Source organism: Saimiri boliviensis, chromosome 11, assembly GCF_048565385.1.
Source record: "Saimiri boliviensis isolate mSaiBol1 chromosome 11, mSaiBol1.pri, whole genome shotgun sequence".
NCBI classification, from domain to species: domain Eukaryota; kingdom Metazoa; phylum Chordata; class Mammalia; order Primates; family Cebidae; genus Saimiri; species Saimiri boliviensis.
This window is the reverse complement of record NC_133459.1, coordinates 72,201,319-72,219,499: the sequence shown is the minus strand read 5'-3', so window position 1 is coordinate 72,219,499 and position 18,181 is coordinate 72,201,319. Positions and strand designations below refer to the sequence as shown.

At 34.3% G+C, this 18,181-nt stretch overlaps 2 protein-coding genes across 15 annotated transcripts in view; both read right to left on the bottom strand.

Annotated features, from left to right (window-relative positions):
- Positions 1-6,560, bottom strand: part of TNNI3K (TNNI3 interacting kinase) — a 323,082-nt gene extending 316,522 nt beyond the window's left edge. For 8 of the 13 annotated variants that reach the window (XR_012512451.1, XR_012512453.1, XR_012512452.1 and 5 more), the window contains exon 1: positions 6,445-6,543. Coding sequence is in view for 1 of the 13 variants with exons in the window: in XM_074381016.1 (XP_074237117.1) it covers positions 6,445-6,457 (13 nt within the window). In the remaining 12 variants the exon portion in view is untranslated. Of the gene's footprint in view, positions 1-6,444 lie in introns of all 13 variants that reach the window. The other 5 variants (XR_012512449.1, XM_074381015.1, XM_003921411.4 and 2 more) reach the window with 2 other exon arrangements.
- Positions 6,561-8,726: 2,166 nt separating this feature from the next.
- On the bottom strand, positions 8,727-18,150 carry FPGT (fucose-1-phosphate guanylyltransferase). 2 transcript variants are annotated; one of them, XM_010347540.3, is made up of 4 exons: positions 18,030-18,150; positions 16,603-16,770; positions 15,362-15,454; positions 8,727-12,395 (listed from the first exon to the last, which is right to left on the bottom strand). In XM_010347540.3, the coding sequence occupies exons 1-4, from the start codon at positions 18,148-18,150 to the stop codon at positions 10,954-10,956; spliced, it is 1,824 nt and encodes a 607-aa protein (XP_010345842.1). In that variant the 3' UTR covers positions 8,727-10,953. The 2 variants fall into 2 exon arrangements, with proteins under 2 accessions (XP_010345842.1, XP_010345854.2); XM_010347552.3 differs by having other exon boundaries at positions 11,315-11,578; positions 18,030-18,148.
- Between the last annotated feature and the right edge of the window lie 31 nt (positions 18,151-18,181).

Sequence of the window (18,181 nt, the reverse complement as noted above, 5' to 3'; positions counted from 1 at the left end):
GACCTTTTCCTAAGCCACTCTTACACTGCATGTGATTTCTGAAGTGAAGTGACACACCACACTTCATATTGGGCTTCTCAGACCTCCCTATGCACTGAGCACTCTTACCCACCAAACTTTTTAAATGTTGTCTCTTGTCATAATACACTTCTCTCTTCACTCTTTCTCTTCCCATCTCTCCACAAAAAAACAAAACAAAACAAAACAAAACAAAACAAAAAAAACAGGCTAATTAACACTCTTTCTTTAGGTTTCAGGGTAAATGTCACCTCCCCTAAGAGATCTTTCCTCATCACGCAGCTTTTGTTAGTCTCTTTGAATGACTATTCAAAAGCCTGTACATCTGGAAGCTCCAGCCGGGAATTATTGCAATTATTAATTTTTTCCTATCTTATCCTCAACCGAACTGGAAGAGCCCTGTGAGCAAGGGATAAAATATCCCTAGTGCTGATCAAAGACCCTGGCACATAATTAACTTCAAATTGTTTTTGAGAATTTCAAGTCAGAAAGTGTCTAACAATGGTATATGTGCTCTACCTATTATAAATGGTGACCTATTTTTTCAAGGAAATTATGTAGGCTTGTTTCCTATTTCAAAAATACACATTTAACATACCTTTTGTCTGCTTATGTTTATTCTGACTTCCTGTGTAAAAGATTTAACATGGTTTATTATCTCATAGCAGGCATCATGCTAAGTGCTGACTTCTCTATTCCATCATGTGGCTTATGTGATGAGGGATAAAAGGGATAAGGGTCTAAATGTTTTTTTTATTCCCCTTTTTCTTCTTCATAAGTTTAGGATTTTCATGATGATTACACTCCATGACTGTAACATCCATTATAAAAATATATCATCTACTAGTACTATTTCCTTAAATAATATAGCATACCCTCTACTAACTAAAATATGTCACTAGGGAAAATGTTGGATAAGTCAATAAGATAATACAGAATTAGAGTTATGTTTCACATGAGTGAGAATAATGGACTAATTTTAAATGCTAAATATAAAAGTCATAATCGCAAAAAAAATGAAGAACTAAATCAATAACGTTGTATACACAAACTATTTTAGGAAAATGCTTAAACCCAGAAATATAAGTGGATATTTCCTTACACAAGAAACATAAGTGGTATGAAGTAAGTTTTTGCCCTGAGGAATTCAACAAAAGCACACAGTCGGACTTAGGTTCCAAGGAATCAGAGGGTGGCCAGGGGTTTCCACAGGTCGAGAATTCTTAGAGGGTGTCTTTGACACATTAAGCTAAAGCCTCCCAAAAATACGTCTTTGGATAAGGATGAACTAGAAGTAAATATGTCCTCCTTTATTCCAAATCAAAGGAATTGTCCAGCAGCTTGCCTTGCTGTTAAGCAGAGCAGAAGAAATTAATTTAAAAAAGAAGAAAGGAAAAAAGAGAAGGAAAATAAAGTAAAATTAGGTTCTTGAGAAATTATTGCTACAAAACTATTCACTATGGATTTATACTGAGCCTAGTAAGCCAGAGAACCTGTCTTGAACTTAATCTAAGGTTGTTCTTAGGTGACAATGCCTCTCTGGTCTCCTGATAGAAGCAAATGCAAAGCCTTTATATGATAGTCCATTCATCTTAGGGCATTGGAAACCTCTGCAAATACTTTGCTAAGGACAATGACCAACAGACAATCAAAGTCAATCAAAGATATCTAAGAGAGCATAGCAACAAAATGCTGAAAAACAAGAATCAAAAGCATATCCACCCTGACTGCAGATAGTAGAATTACCAGATACAGTTTACCAAACAACAGTGATTACAACATTTGAAGGAAAACAGAGAAGATGGAGGGTGGGGACAGCAATGATGATACATGTCCAGAAAATAGGAAACTTTCAAAAGAGACATAGTAGATTTAAATAAAAGGAAAACTCCATAAATTAAAACATAAAAAAATACTATTTTTATTTCTTCTCTCCCCAAATATGTTGGAGAAAAAAACTTGTAATGATTAAGTTATATTTTCATTTCAAATTCACATCTGTGATTTCAACCAGAAAATAAAAGTACTCGTAAGAAGACACTGATCGACTTAACAAAAATGGTTAATACTTTATGTTGCACTTTTGAATTTTTAGAGAACTAAGCAAATTATTAAGAAGTTATGCTTGCTAAGTTCAATCCCCCTTTTTCCCAAATTCTAGTCATTCTTGCTAAACACTTCCTTATTTCAGATTCCTGATATTTCAGAGACTAATAGAAAATAACTAAATTGAGTCTGCTTAGTAATTCTCAAACACACACAGAATCATGGTTCAGTGCAAAATATAGTTAGCACTGGATACCTGTTATTCCTTGATTCCTTTCCAAAACAAAGTTATTAGGAGTCTCTGCTATGATGACGGTATATTTTGTGCACTTCTTGGAATAAATAATGTACAGGAATCATTCAAATGCATATTCAGTGGGAAGCCATCTGGCTTCATGTGAATTTATGAATATTTTAGCTTGCTCAGCTAGTCAAAAGTAAAATCTGGCACTAGGGATTATCATGTAGATTTGTGACAGTATTACAGAAAAAAAAAAGCTTCTGTAAATCAATGACTGACATATCTACTAAAGTATAGTTTCTTCTTGGATTCAGTATATTTAAAATATGTACAATATTGCATGATTAGTTTGGAAGTCATAATTCAACTTGAATTAAAACATAACAATGTATCATTAAAATAGTTGCATATAGAAATTGAATCTTGGTATTGAGTTGGACTTTATAATGTTATTGTGGTGGACACTGTGATAGGCCCCAGATCACTTCTTCAGTGAAGGGCTTGTTACCTCAGCTACCGGGAGTGTTGTAAACAGCTTTCATTGGTCAGCCTCTTTCACACATTGCCTCATTCATAAAGAGGTATCTTGTCCATTGTATCCTTTATCAACTGGGCACCTGAGCAAAGATGATTGATGTATGGTATAAATCCTGGCCAATCAGGTTCAATTTGGGAAATACTGAAGTGCTATTCTAGTATCCAGAGCTCCTCTTGGGATTAGCCAATTAAGGCTGCCTTTGAGACAGCATCTCAGCCTCACTTTCTTCTGCTCTGTTTTGCTCTCTCCCTTTCCTTTTACAAGTATTAATGCCACAGACCAGCCTTAAAAACATTGTGCATTCTAAAGTACATCTCAGATTCTGGTTTTCAGGAAACCTGACCCACAGTCATCATCTAATGCTGTTACCAGTGGAGGGTGATCCAGTTCTTGGCATTTTGAACAAATAATTGGACAAATGCACAAAGTGAGGAAAGAATGAAGAAATGTATTCAAAATGAAAGTACACTCTGCAGTGTGGGAGTGGGCCTGAGCATAGGGGCTCAAGGACGCCATTGTAGATTTTTTGGGGGTTTACATGCCCTCTAAGGGTTTCCATTGGTTAATTGGTGTATGGCCTATATACATGGAGAGAATGAAGTAAAGTTACAAAGTCATTTACTCTGCATACACCCTATGGAAAGGATATTTCCTGTCATAGCTTAAGTGTGAATCTGCCTTATGTTCCCTGCCTCCAGACCCTATTTTCCTGCCTCAATCCTACCTCTTATCTAAAATAAGAACTTCTTAAGAAAACTCTTGCTAAATTGTCTTTTGGACTTTTTGCTTAAGCCTACTATCTCATAAGAAAATGTACTCAATTATTGGACAAAGCTCTTTATAATGTTGTATATAAAGTTTCTTTTTTGTAGCATCTGGAACAATATAAAATCAACTTCATAATCCTACTGGTTCCTCATTAATGAATTAAATTCTGACCCATGCTCACAATTTATGGATTCATATTTTAACAATTTGAGTTATAGTTTGACGAGAAATACAGATTTGAGAATTGATAACACATAGATGCTTTGAGAATGGATTCCAAAGGAGTGAATGTGGATAAAGAAATTAAAACACAAATATCTGTGAGCTTCTAATGATATGAAGTTAGGAAGATGAGGAGAAATCAGTTAAAGAGACTTGAAAAGAGTGACCAATAAGTTAGAAAAAGAACCAGTAATGGGGAATTCCTTGAATCCAGGTAAAGAATGCAAGTCAAAGAAGAAGTAATCAATTGAGACAAATGCTGTTTAAAGGGCAAGAAGATGAGAGCAAGAATGACCACTAGTTTAGCAAAACTGAGAGTGCTATAAACCTTCAGAAGAACAACTTTAATGGAGTAGTGGTGATGAAGAGGGGTACTAAAAGCCTCAATTGGGTTAAAGAGTGAATAGGAAGATGGGAATTGAAGAATGGAAGAATAGACGCCGTATTCTAAAAATTTTAGTGTAAAGGAAGGAAAGAAAAAGTAATACCTGAAGGAAGTGTAGTCAAGAGTTTTTTTGATTGGAAAGATCACAGAGTATTTGTGTACTGATGAGAATATTCATTAAAGGAGGGAAACTAATGACACAAGATAAAGAAGAGATAAATGCTATATGTCTATCATATAGACAATGTGTGCATATATCATAAGGGGATGGCAGAAATTGGTCTTAGAAAGAGAAGAAAGCTAGGGATAATTTTGGCTTATAAAAAAAATAGCCAGTGAAGAAATTCCTGGTGATGAGGATCCAAAGGATTTCTAAGAACAATTATTACCTAATGCTGTGTTTTAATTCCTCTTATACGTATGCTTCTGTTTCCTTCCAGCACCTTCCTCCATAGCTCCAATGATTCAGAGAAATTCGCTACATATAAAATTTGTGTGAGAGGGCTTTCTCTGGAGGGATACGGTGATGTCATAAATGTGGGAAAACGTTTGAAACTCACATAGTGAAAAATAGGCGCTCAGCTCATAGAATTGTGAGACAGCTCATAGAATTGTGAGACAATCACATGCAAGCCCAAACAGAACTAACTCACCAGAAATGGAAGCTTATAACCCAAAGTAATTATGAAGATATGTGATCTCCAGAAATTTCACAGATACTTGAGAGAAGTTTTTGACATCTGTGGGGTTTAGAATAGAGGTTCAACTAATGTTTCCTACAGCTAAAGGGAAAGCAAAATCCTAGCTGACATCTGATTACACATAGCAAATATGTAAAAGGTAAAAAACAACAATGTGGGTGGTATAGAGATTGCAGACTATCACCAGGCAAAACTTCACGGAGAAAATAAAGTGTAGAATGTTAGAAAGTAGTATGAATCTTTGTCCTAAAAGGTCACCTTCAGAGGAGCAAAATCGGATACAAAAACAGTACCAAATTAGTGAAACAGGTTGAGATGGCCACAGTATTCCTTTTCCTTTCAATGTATCATATACTTCAATGCCAATCTTTTAAAATCTTTCCTTTGCAGACTTTCTGCAACTTTGCCTTCATGTGCATTTATAAATATCAGATCATTATTATTACTGCATTCAATAAAGTGTTGTGGGATGTAAAAAAAAAAAAAAAAACTATTGCATTAGTCTAGAAAACTGGTAGCTCAGTAAGTTGAGAGAGGTGGATGGATTTTGGCTGTGTTTTTGATATACAAACTTCAGTTGTTGAAAAATAGGATGAAGAGAATGAGGGGAAGCAATGAGGAGTCTTGGAAAATTTCTTGTTTTTTGCCAATTTGGTGAATGGCAATGTCATTTATCTAGATGAAAAAGATTCTCTTACTCTTAGTAGATAGAGAGAAGATCAGAGCTCTCCAAATGGAGATGTCTATTCAATTTTTTCCAGTAAGGGAGGGATATGAAGCAGGAAGGTAAACATCTGAATCTAGAATTCAGTGTTGGTTATGTTATGATGGCTAGTACAACTTTGGTTTCATTGCAGATAAAACTAGACTGATTATATCCCGATGAAATAATATGACCAAGAGAAGTATTGTTTTTATTTTTATTTATTTTTATGTTATGGAAAATTGCAGTGTGATTGTAGTCTGGAGATACATAATCGAAGACACAAGAAATATGGTTGATTTTGTTAATTGCTTCTTCTCACTGAACTCACGGTACGTATTTCTTTTGTATTTAAGTATCAGGTGTTGCAACAAGTAAAAAAGAATTACTCTAAAAGTTTATCCTCCCTTCCTCATAGGCTAGCTTCCAGAGACAGCTCTTGATTTGACTGGATAATGCTTAATTAGAAGCTCTATCAATTTTAATCAGTTATAATGAGTGATGATCTTTCTTATTCAGTTTCATTAAAGATTGATCCCAGTGACATACAATTAGTGAATTTTTAATTTATGACTTTGTCAGTGTGCCTGCACATTTAAAATCTGCACTTGCGCCACTTGTTATAATCATAATTATTTCTTTGTGTAGTTCAAATTTTCTAGTTCTAGAAATATTTGAAACTTCTCTAAAGAACAGCATATTGATGGACATAATTTACTTTCTCAAACCCCAAGGCTAAAAATAAAAGGAAAGAAACCAGTCACGTAAAACTTCATTAAGCAGTGCAACATTTCTAAACCTACAAACGAAACGAACACTTACTTGATTTTGACATAGTTGTATTTTAAAAGATTTTTCGCCTCAAGATGTAAATGCTTTAATTCTATTCTGGGCAATGTGACACTCTCCTACAAGGAAGTGGTAAATTAAAACTCACTTGAACCATCTGAATGTGCTGCAGAGAGAAAAGAGTGGATACTGGTAAGAAAAGAAATTTTAAAAAATCATTCACATGTGCAGATTACTTAGCCACGATGTGTTGGTTGTAACAAAGATTTTAAAAAGCATTTAAGGAGGCTGGGGATTCGGTAACACATCATAAGCATATCAGTAACACATCATAAGCCAGTGGCCAAAGAATATAGACATTTTAGTTTAGATTGTTTCAGAAATGCACTGAAGCACAATTGAAGGAGTATAATTCTGGCACAGATAGCTAGTAAATGACACTAGCAGATGGATTGCACTAGTCTACAGCAATCAGAAATGAATTGCTCTGTCTGAATGGTTGAAATTTATTTGTGCGAGGGCTGAGATCCCTGCAGCCAGAGGCTTCAAAAAGATAGACTATTTGTCCAAGCAGCCCAAAATAACACATTAACTCTGTTAGTTTCAATCAGTTACTTGTACGAATAACGCTCTTGAGATGAACATCTTTAGACATAAGTGTCAATCATCAAGCTGCTTTGCAGATAGTTGATAATAGACAGTGACTCATTCACAGGCATCTTCCCTCTACACCTCCAACCCCCCAAAGCTGCTGATATTCCTACTTCCAATACAGTATGAAAATCAGCAGCTTTTATTATTCCATCTCCCCAAATATTAACCTGACCCAAAGTTGTTGTCCACTAAACTACAGCCAAATTGGCAAGTTTGAATGATGTGGCAAGTTCGGATTGTTGTCGCTCATGTAGACAGCTCTTCCAGGGACAAAACTGGTATTTTTCAATCAACTGGTATAACTAGCCTTTCATTATGTATAAAAAAACCTAAGCAGAAGTTTCTGCATATACAGATAAATGGGAGCATGAAGAATACTATTATGTTACAGAATTTGGCACACTAGTATTAGAAGAAGAGAAATATGACAAAGTTCAATGCAAGAAATGTTAATAATACTATTTTACTAAGTTTTAGAAGTTGTGTTCCTTAACCTCAATAGTCTTTGTTTAAACAAAATTTTAGTGGCACAGAAGACTCAAGTTAACTAAGTAGATAATGGTTATTATTTTTCTTGCACTAAACAAATTAAAAAGGTATTTAACAATTTAGTTCTTAACACAGATGAAGACTTGATTTAGATGAACAAGAAAAAGAGCATCTGAAATCCTTCAGCTGGTTTTATCTACTAATGACAGTTTTTACTTCTCTCCATTGTAATTCTGCTAGGCTATATTGAGGTGCCTTAATCCTGAGCCTCCAAGGTGCTCAAGTCCAGACGGCATCATGGAGCATGTTAACGGAAACTCTGATTTTGTGTAGTTTACTTAAAAGCTGTATGTGACAGCAGGCGGTTATGATTTTGGCTTTATTGCTAAATTTGGTAACCTTAACACTAGTACTGTGTAGCTATAGAAGATGACTAGATCATCACAGGTTGTGGGAATTAACCCTGGATTCATGCCATCAAACTTTTGAACAATTTTAGAGTATCATTTGGATTTTTAAAGCTTCATTTCAACTGAGTACACACTGATACATATCCTTTATTTCTGTTTTGCTTAGAGAATAAATGCCTAAGGTAAAAGATTATTACTGTTGAATCTTTCTCATGCCCTTGTTGTTAGTAATTAACTCATCAATAAGTTTATGGATTATAGTTACAAATAGCAGGCTTTTACACACCTGAGTATATGTAAGTGCCATGATTTTATAAAAATGAAAATTATAAAGGGAAACAAAATGTTTACTTTCAAACTTATATATGCAGGTCTTATCTTTGTATTGCTGATAAAATTCAGATAAAAACTAATCTTTATTGGCAGACTAAATGAAAAGCCTGAAAAATGAAGATTGCCACAAAATTTAGTCACTTCTTATATAAAATACACTTCTCCCCTAACATCATGTACACTACATTCAGGGATTAAATTTAAGAGTGACTTATTTATTTATTTTTTGCCTAGGTCCTTTTATTAAAACACACACTTAGGTTAGAATCATTTCCTAATTCATCTTTTTTTCTCCACATTTCAACATGCCAGAAAACAGAATATGCCTTACAAATGTTAGTATAATAGCTATTAGCCTGGCAGTAATAGTCATGGAGTTGTTACTTGCTCACATGTGAACTTGGTCATATCTGTGTATATGACTGTCACTTCAGTTGAATAAGGTATACTATTTGTGGTACATTTGTGCTACTACACACCAAGCAATACGTCTCAAAGCAAGAGACATTCATAAGTTCTTTGAACAGAGCTATTTCAAAGCAACCAGAATCCATGCATTGTGCAGGGTTATGATTAAAATTCAAATTAGGCAAAACACAGTATTGAGCAATTAATAAAGATGTAACATCCTCTGAAAGCTCTACAAGTAAATGTTAAACAACAGCTACCATATATTTTCTCTAAAAAGAACCTTGAAAAAGAAAAAATAATAAATACACAAATACCATAATTGAAGGCTTCAGACAGGTCACTTCTGGTTTACCAAACAATAATTTTCATATTAACATGTTAATTTTCATATTAACATCACTTTGTCAGAAATCTTTCTGACTTTGAATAGAATCACAGGTCCTATGTTCGAAGGACCTGTGATTAAACTGAAGCAAAAGTAAAACTGAGTTTTGTCAAATAGAAGGGTATCAAAACTTGCAGGAGTATGGGCTTGGTAAAAAAATAATTCAGACAGTAGTGTTAGAGCACTCAGGAAATACAGCCTTACCAGTAGCTCTGAAAGCAGAGAAGATGGTATTAGATGGACATATGCATATCATTAACTCTGAGTTGAAAGTGCTGCAGGACAGTTTGAATGTGAAGCTATAGAAATGTTTTGATGATATCTCAATATTTCACTTTTTTGTTATTTTACATGTATATGCAAGAGGGTTAAATAAAATATATTTAAAACATCTAAAAGAGATCTCAAATAAATATGAAAATTTCAAGTAACAAAGAAAGTATTGTATCATATTTTATTGTGTTGTTCTTAATGGAACATAAAATAATGTGATTATTTTAACTGGTGGCACTACAGATTTGGTAAAACTAAAATTTCGAACATTTAATGAATGACAAACATATAACATCCTTTGAAAAATCTGCAAGTAAATCAATTATTTATAAACAATAGCTACCATATATTTGTATCTTCTCCTTGGGAAAAACCTTGGGGGGAAAAAAAAAAAAAACATGCACACAAAGTATCATAACTGAAGGTTATAGACAAGCTACTTCTAGTTTGGCAATTTTTATACTGACATGTTAACATACAAATAAAAGTAGCACAGACTAGTTGTTTCATTTAAAAAACACGCTGACAAATCTTTATTACACTTTAGTATGAAGACTTTTCACTTATGTGCTTATACCAATATAGAAACACATAACTTGAGATTTCAGCCAATTTTTATTTTCTTGAAAGTGTTTATCATCTGTGCATTATCTCAGTTTTTCCATTTTTCTGCCTGTCTCTTGATGTCTGCATTTAGGCCAATTATTTGCTTCTCAGCAACACCAGTGTGTGGACAAAAAATAAGATGAAAAGTAAAGTCAGTTCATTTGGTAATTTAAATTTTGTTAGAAGCACTGATAGGAGATAATGAAAGTAATGTCCATAGTGAAATTATATAATTATTGATGAATCTCAATTATTACTACCACTTTCCCCACAGATAAACTGAGTTTTGTGTGCATTTGTGTGTGTTTTGCTATGGAATGGAACATAAGGGAAAATTTTAAAGATACACAAACACATGTTCAAGGGTATCGTACATGTGTGCTTTTAGTTTCATTTTGATAAAATCAATGAGATACAAATTTTATCATCAATTTCAGAGATCTTTGTAACTAGCTATTTATCAACTAAAATAATCACAATATATTGGGCACTGAGTGAATCTGTCAGCTATGGATTTCTTTCTGAAAAAGTATTTTTACCATATTCCTACAGTACTCTGAAGACTGTAAAGTATGCCATTTTTATTAGTCAAAATAGAATTACAGTTGAGGGGAGAATTGACAATGAATACTTCTAACTTTATTGGATCAAAAGCCTCAAAAAAGATGAAAAAATTCTCCAAAGGTGTGCTTAGAAAATTACCTTTTAAACTAATTATGTGAAAAACAATGCTCCATAAATCCATCATTATTAAAAACCAAAACTGTGATATACATCCAAAAAAGTATCACTTTTCTCAACTTAGTCTTGAAATAGTCTTCATCAAATATGATTTATATGTACTTTTGTGTTATTAACATTATCTACAGCAATTATGTTAAGACAATTTTCATTAATTAAGTTCAGTGAAACAGCCTACAGAAAATACCTATCTCTGGAATGTTACTCAAAAAGGCAAAGTGTACAATGTTTAAAATATCTTTAAATCAAATTGCTTTTTAAACTGACTTCTAGAAAAATTTGCTCCCTATAAGTTATCATATCTTCTACATCTTTGTAGATAAGCATTTCTTCAATGGACAACAACCTATAACTATTCAGGTTGAATGCTGACTTGTTCTTAACAGCATTTAACATCCTTAGGGATGTTGTAACCGAATCACTCAAAGAAGAACAAACTGGGAAAATGCGTGCAGTCCACAAACTCAGACACGTCTTATTACCAGAGAACAGCTCCTCTGTAACTTTAAGATTCCAAACATCTAAGCATGACAGAAAACAGACTCCAAAGAATTGAAGTAACTTTATATCTGACAATGTTTTCACACTCTTTTTCAAGTTGTCTTGCACTCCAAATGCCATAGTGGAATACTTTAAGCATCTATTCATCTTCAAGCTTAAGGAACACACAAAAGAATATGCAGGCAGGGGAGCTTTTGTTATGATGTGGGAACCACTAATAATGCAGTTCTCCCCAACTGAAACATCAGGCCCCAATCGGGAATACTCCACAACTGAGCCAGGTGCCACAGAACATGTTGAATCCAGTATGCTTTGAATGATACAGGATGTTTTGCCAGAGCATTCTGGTGTATCTGGAAAGATACTAAAAGTTATGGACTGTAAGCCAAGCTCTGACTTTAAACTGTTATCAGAGGTAAAGTAAAACAAATATTCTTCAGTTGTTCCAATGTGATAAAATTTGGAGTTATTAAGAACAACAACATTTAGTGATGTTCCTTTAAGAAGATGAAATATTCTCTGCCTCATTTCTACCAACTCTGACTCTTCTTTAATGACATTTGATGTGTTTCTGGTGTACTCCACAGTTGCTCCAGGTCCCAAAGCCTGTAGAAAGTCACCATAGGCATCTATTTCACAGTTCAGTGTGCCTATTTTTTCATAAAAAGCAAGTAACATTTTTGCTGATTTATGATCCATATAAAATAGGCTATCTGTATAGACATAGTCAGAGTCTAATTTAAGATCAGCAATGTCACCGCCAGCAAAGTCCTGTTGACAGAAATGTCCAGATCTACACACAGCATTAAATTGATACATCTTTTCTATGCTGGGCTTATGAAGGAAACGATGGCAAGACCTGTATTCAAGGTCTCTATGTTTTAAATCATCAAAAGGCTCTAAGACAAATACTCCATGTGTGGTACCTATCGTCAAACTAGAAGGATGAGCTAAAGCAGTAAAGCCAGGTTTGTCAAACCTAATAAACTCAAATTCTCCAATACTATACAGTTCAATATCATCTGCACAGGTAACCAGAATTCCAGGATTCATATGTGAGGGGAAATCAATGTACATGGCTAGTTTTAATTCTAGCATCTGATAAATAGGGTTACCAAGAGGTAAAGCAGTGAAAATTTTTCCCAGAGCACTTGCATTTGGAAGTCGTTGACTGTAGCCACCTATAAAATTAAAACATGATAACCATTTAAAAACTGCGGTATTGATAATAAATTTTCAAACCCCAGGGGCATCAGTTACAAACCAAAATATCTCTAAAGATATTTAATATATACCATGTGTTATTGTAAATCAGGAAAGAATAATGAACTCTAGATTAAAAATTCAAAGAGAAATTCTCTTGTTGCCATTTGATATAACACAATTCTAAAAACTCTAGGTCAGGAAAAAAATTTAAGTATACTGCAGAGCCAATGAAATGTTTTGAATTAAATGTATAACAAATAAAAAGGACAGGGGCCAAAACATGATGTTGTACCTACATTTTTTTTTTTTTAAAACAGTGTCTCACTCTGTCATCCAGGCTGGAGTGTAGTGGCACAATCTCAGCTCACTGCAACCTCAACCTCCTGGGTTCAAGTGATTCTTCTGCCTTAGTCTCCTGAGTAACTGAGATTACAGGTGCTCACCACCACACCTGGCTAATTTTTGTATTTTTAGTAGACACGAGGTTTCACTATGTTGGCCAGGCTGCTCTTGAACTCCTGACCTCAAGTGATGCATCTGCCTGGGCCTCCCAAAGGGCTGGGATTACAAGTGTAAGCCACTGTGCCCAGCCTGTATCTACATTTTAAACAACAAATGTCAACCATGTTTAGACTTCTAATTAAAAATCTACTTCACAGAAAATAAAAGTTATAGAAAACTAATATATCACAGTCACTTGCTTCTTTACAACATTTTGCTCAATGATGGACAGAACATACAATGGTTGTCCAATAAGATTATAAAGAAGCTGAAAAATTCCTATCACCTAGTGATGTTGTAGCCATTGTAATGTCCTAGCACAATACACTACTCAAGTGTTTGTGGTAATGCTGGTATAAACAAACCTACTGTGCTGCCAGTTTACTAAAGTACAGCAAATATAATTATGGATTGTACACAATACTTGGTAATAAATGACTATGTTACTGGTTTAGGTATTTACTATACTGTACTTCTGATTGTTATTTTAGAATAAATTCATATGATACATAAAAAAAAAAAAAAAAAAAAACCTAAGCATAAAATGGCCTCAGGCAGGTCCTTCTGGAAATATTCCAGAAGAAGGCATTGTTATTATAGGAGATGACAGCTCCTGAACTCTAATAGGGCAATAGAGGTAGAAGACAGTGATACTGATGATTCTGACCCAGTGTCAGCCTAGGCTAATGTGTTTGTGTCTTCCTTTCTAACCAAAAGTTTTAAAAAGTGAAAATAAAAACAACAAAATAAACCCTAATTATATAAAGAAGATATTTTTGTTCAGCTGTATAGTGTTTGCATGTTAAGCTAAGTGTTATTATAATAATACAGTCAAAAAGTTTAAAAAAATTAAAAAGTTTATAAAGTAAAAATGTTTTAGTAAGATTATTACTGAAGATCAATAATATATGCAAAGCACTTGGCACATGGTACATTGTTCAACAAAAGAGAGCTAATAACTTTCTATTTTTTTCTTTCTCCAAAGACCAGCCAATAGTAAAATTTACCTGTAAGAATTATCTATTTCCAAAAAATAAAAACAATTATCTATACATTTCCTGATATCTAATTTATTTTTACTAAACTGATAATAATAATAGTTCTCATAAATAAAATTGTCAATGTGATCTTTTTACGAATTTTTAGTCTTTTTTTTTTTTTTTAGACCGAGTTTCACTCTTGTTACCCAGGCTGGAGTGCAATGGCGCGATCTCGGCTCACCGAAACCTACGCCTCCTGGGTTCAGGCAATTCTCCTGCCTCAGCCTCCTGAGTAGCTGGGATTACAGGCACGCGCCACCATGCCCAGCTAATGTTTTGTATTTTTAGTAGAGACGGGGTTTCACCATGTTGACCAGGATGGTCTCGATCTCTCGACCTCGTGATTCACCCACCTCAGCCTCCCAAAGTGCTGGGATTACAGACTTGAGCCACCGCGCCTGGCTTCAATTTTTAGTCTTAAAACCAGAACTTGGATGCTCTACTTTGACATCATCTTTACAAAGAATCATTGTTTTCTATGTAAATCATAAGAGTTAGAAAGTGCCTTGGAAGCCGTGCAGATGAATGATTCTAGAACACCTGTCCCTGGACTGGTGTCAATTCATGACAGTTTTCATTAGTCCCTTAACATATAGAGAAAAACAACAAAGGTTTTCATGTAACCAAAATTTTCATACAACTAAATGTATTCAATTTAAAAGGCTATCTTTATTCTGAGACTATGTCCTTCCTAGTTTTCTGTTTTAAAATGTCTTCTTTTGTGTGATTTTTCCCTTATATATTTACTTGTCCACTCCTTATCTTGTCACATTTCCCTTTTATTTTTAAACATTGTGGCCTTTGGCTACCAATAATCATACAAAAATGCAAGATAGAAAGTACCAGGAAAAGTCAAGTAATGATAGTGTTAAACCAGCCTTCTCCCAAAGCAAGAATCTCCACCAAGGGAGAAAAAGGCGTTAGGAAAAATAGCTAACACATGCTAGGCTTAATACCAGTGATGGGTTGATAGGCGCGGCAAACAACCATGACACACATTTACCTATGCAACAAACCTGCACATGTATCTGGGAACTTAAAATTAAAATTAAAATTAAAAGAAAAATCCCCACTAAAGCATTCCTGAAAACTATTCACATTTGAATGAGTCCTGTCTTAGAAAAATAATTTTCTGTACATACAAAAACAAAACAATATTCATAAAAAGTTGATGATATATGTGATCTACAATTTTAAGGGTAAAATTTGTGAAAATCACTATATTACTTACAACCTACAAAAATCATGAAAATCAGAAAACATTTGTTTTCAAAGCAGAATAACTTCAAAGATTTTTTTAAAAAACAGAAGCAAAGTATTTGCAAGCAAGAAAAAAGTCTCTAAAGCATTAAAAGTGGAAAACTCAAAAGAAAATGTAAATTAGTAAATTATAACTTTACCAGAGTGAATTAATAGGATGGTAAAAGAATTCCATTTATCTCCACATAGCTTTTCCAAACATTGAAGGGCACAAAGTGTTGATCCTCCATTTCCTTAAAAATAAAGTTAAAAAGCACAATTTATTTCATAGAAACCTACTAAAAGTGTCATGACAGTAAATTTAGGTGTTATATAACATTAAAGATTTGGCTTTCAGCAATAATTAAATAGACAGATACCAAAGGAATTGCCAATAGAACAAAATTAAAATCATCTCATAGTAAACAACCAGACAATAAATTAGCAACGAAACCCGGACAGCAACCCTCAGTAATAAATGATGAGGTAACATTCTCCCCAAAATAGTAATTATAAGAAAGAATAAATTACAAAATCTGCACACTAGAAGACTGATAAGTATAAACATTCAGAGTTACAAATCACAAAGCCCATTTAAAGAATTCTCCCAAATGACACAATCAAAAACACAAGTTAGAGTTCCTTTTGAAAAAAGATTTTCAGAACTTGGATTACAAAAAAATATATATTAAATATAACTACCACATTAGTTATCCTGGGCCAGTTACTTAACTCTAGGTACCTCAGAGTCTCATCTATGGAAATAATAAGAGTACTGACCTCATAGTTGCAAGGATAAAATAAAAATAACATTCGATAATTAGAATAACGCTAATGTCATATGCAGATATCCTATCTCTGGTATCAAGGTGCCTCAACTTTTAGTAGAAAGCACATAGAAAATAGCCTTCAGAAAAAGAGCATTTATTTCTCTTCATAATGGAAGGTCAAAGGGCAAAGTTGAACTAAACTAGGGTTTTCAAATATATGTTTAATGATATTTAAACTATGTGACAGTGTTATTTTGCATACTGCATTATATCTCCAAAAGGCCAGGAGTATTTTTTCCCCATTTGCCTTCTTCATGTAAACTGCTGGAAAAACTGTGGAGCTGGGAGGACTTTAAGGGCTCCACTGATAAGGTCCAAAAGAACATTCCTACCTGAGTAGTGTAAATTTCATTAAAACTAAAAAAATTATCTTTTAAGTAACATTCTAGAAGTTGTTCAAGGTAAGTCATAATGGGTAAGAAGAGTTGATACGCCCTGTTCTACAAATTTTAAAGTATGTAAAGCTGTAGGTAGAGATATGCAGCTTGTAAACTGTAAGCCACAGAAAAGCTTTTCTTCAATGATTATTCTGCTTAGGGAATATATTATAAACCTGACCATAAAGTGCGTACCAATTTTGGCTCCAGCAGGATCTACAAAAACGTGATATTGAACTCCAAGGGGTAACTCCTTTCTTTTCAGCTTTTCGGACAGCTGTTGATTGTAAGCAAGTTCCTGTTTTTCATCAGCTGCTGTTATTGCAACTATGTCCCAGAATTCTCCAGGTGCTACCACTTTGCCTATTTGGAAAAAGCAAGAAAATAACAACAAAAATTATCAGAATTTTCTCGCTGTCACAGGTTTGCCTATTTAGAAAGATGAAAAAGAAGATAACATTTATTATCATCTTCCAAATGTATCTTTGGCTTTTGAGAGCTAGGAAATAATTAGTGGTGCATTAGTATAAATCAAAATAGTTATAATAAGGACTGCTCACAAGTTCTTTTTTTTTTTTTCACTCTCTTTTGATTATTCCCTCCTTTTACGGTCTACAATTCCGTTTATCTATAAATTCTGAAAGATACAATTTTTCTTGATTAAGAGAGCTAATTTCACTTGCCAAAGACTATTACCAGTTTTGCAAATCAATTCTTATATATCAGGGCCATTTAGTGTTAGGTGATGAAGAAAGACACAATCCAAAGATCCATTCCATCAATGCTGCTATTTATAAATGTAGGTACTTTGTTTTCTATTACTTTAAGATGAACCATGCAAACTTAAATAGGCTGTTAGAATATTTAGAAGGTCCCAACTCTCTAATGACCTCTTTAAAAGACAGTCTGCACTTTTAGTAGACGGTTGGAATCTCTTTATTGACAAACAAAATGATTAAATGTTTTAATTAGTTAACAAACGTAACTTGTCAGCTAGAATCTAACAGTCGTGAACATTTTACTGTTATCCAAGTATTAGTCCCAATATTTGTTAGTCACTGTATCAAAAGTTTAATCACTTTTATTAGACAGTTGTACGGGGATTAAGTGGCATAGCCAATTTTTTAATGACAAATTTCTCCCTTTTAGTTTTTAATCCATAATTCCTCCATGTTCTGTTGCTCCCTCAACGAGTGCTTACATTACAGGAGTAGGTGAAGGTAATGTAAACTATGAAGTAGATAGGGGGTTGGTATCTACTCATAAAGGTCTAAAATCTAAATACTGTGCTTCAGATCTTTTAGATTTACTTGAAGTAACTTTTACCAACGAGCTAATCAATGCATAACTTCACTAGTCAGATTTTCTTTAGTCTTCTTCCTTCGCCCTTATTTAATACCTACACTACTAAGAATAAAGTAAGCAACAAGCATAATGTTAAGCAGGGACAGTGAGAAGAAGAAAAAACTCAGAAGGATTATTAGCTAGCTACTTCTGAGCCAGTCACAGGCCTGCAGATGAGAAGCAGACGGGAAGTGACAGTCCAGCAAAACTCCTGGCACGCAAAAGCACCCTCCCTCTCCATCGCCCGGGAGAACTCAGGTTCGTTCCTTCTCTGGTACCTCTCAGCTCGGAAAACCTCCGCAATTTTCGCTGGGTGGCTTCTCTCAGCGATACTTCCGGAGGGTCCCGAGCAGCTGCCATAGCCCAACCTTCCCACAGCCCGCGCAGCAGAGCACGCATGCGCCCTGGCGTGCTCCTCGGTACGGTTGTT

Excerpts from the sequence above, each read along its gene's own strand:
- FPGT (XM_010347540.3), bottom strand. The coding sequence starts at position 18,150 with ATGCGTGCTCTGCTGCGCGGGCTGTGGGAAGGTTGGGCTATGGCAGCT. Across the intron at positions 16,771-18,029 it reads GAGGTTTTCCGAGCTGAGAG|GCAAAGTGGTAGCACCTGGA; the intron begins GTACCAGAGAAG and ends TTTTCCAAATAG. Across the intron at positions 15,455-16,602 it reads TCCTGCTGGAGCCAAAATTG|GAAATGGAGGATCAACACTT; the intron begins GTACGCACTTTA and ends TTTATTTTTAAG.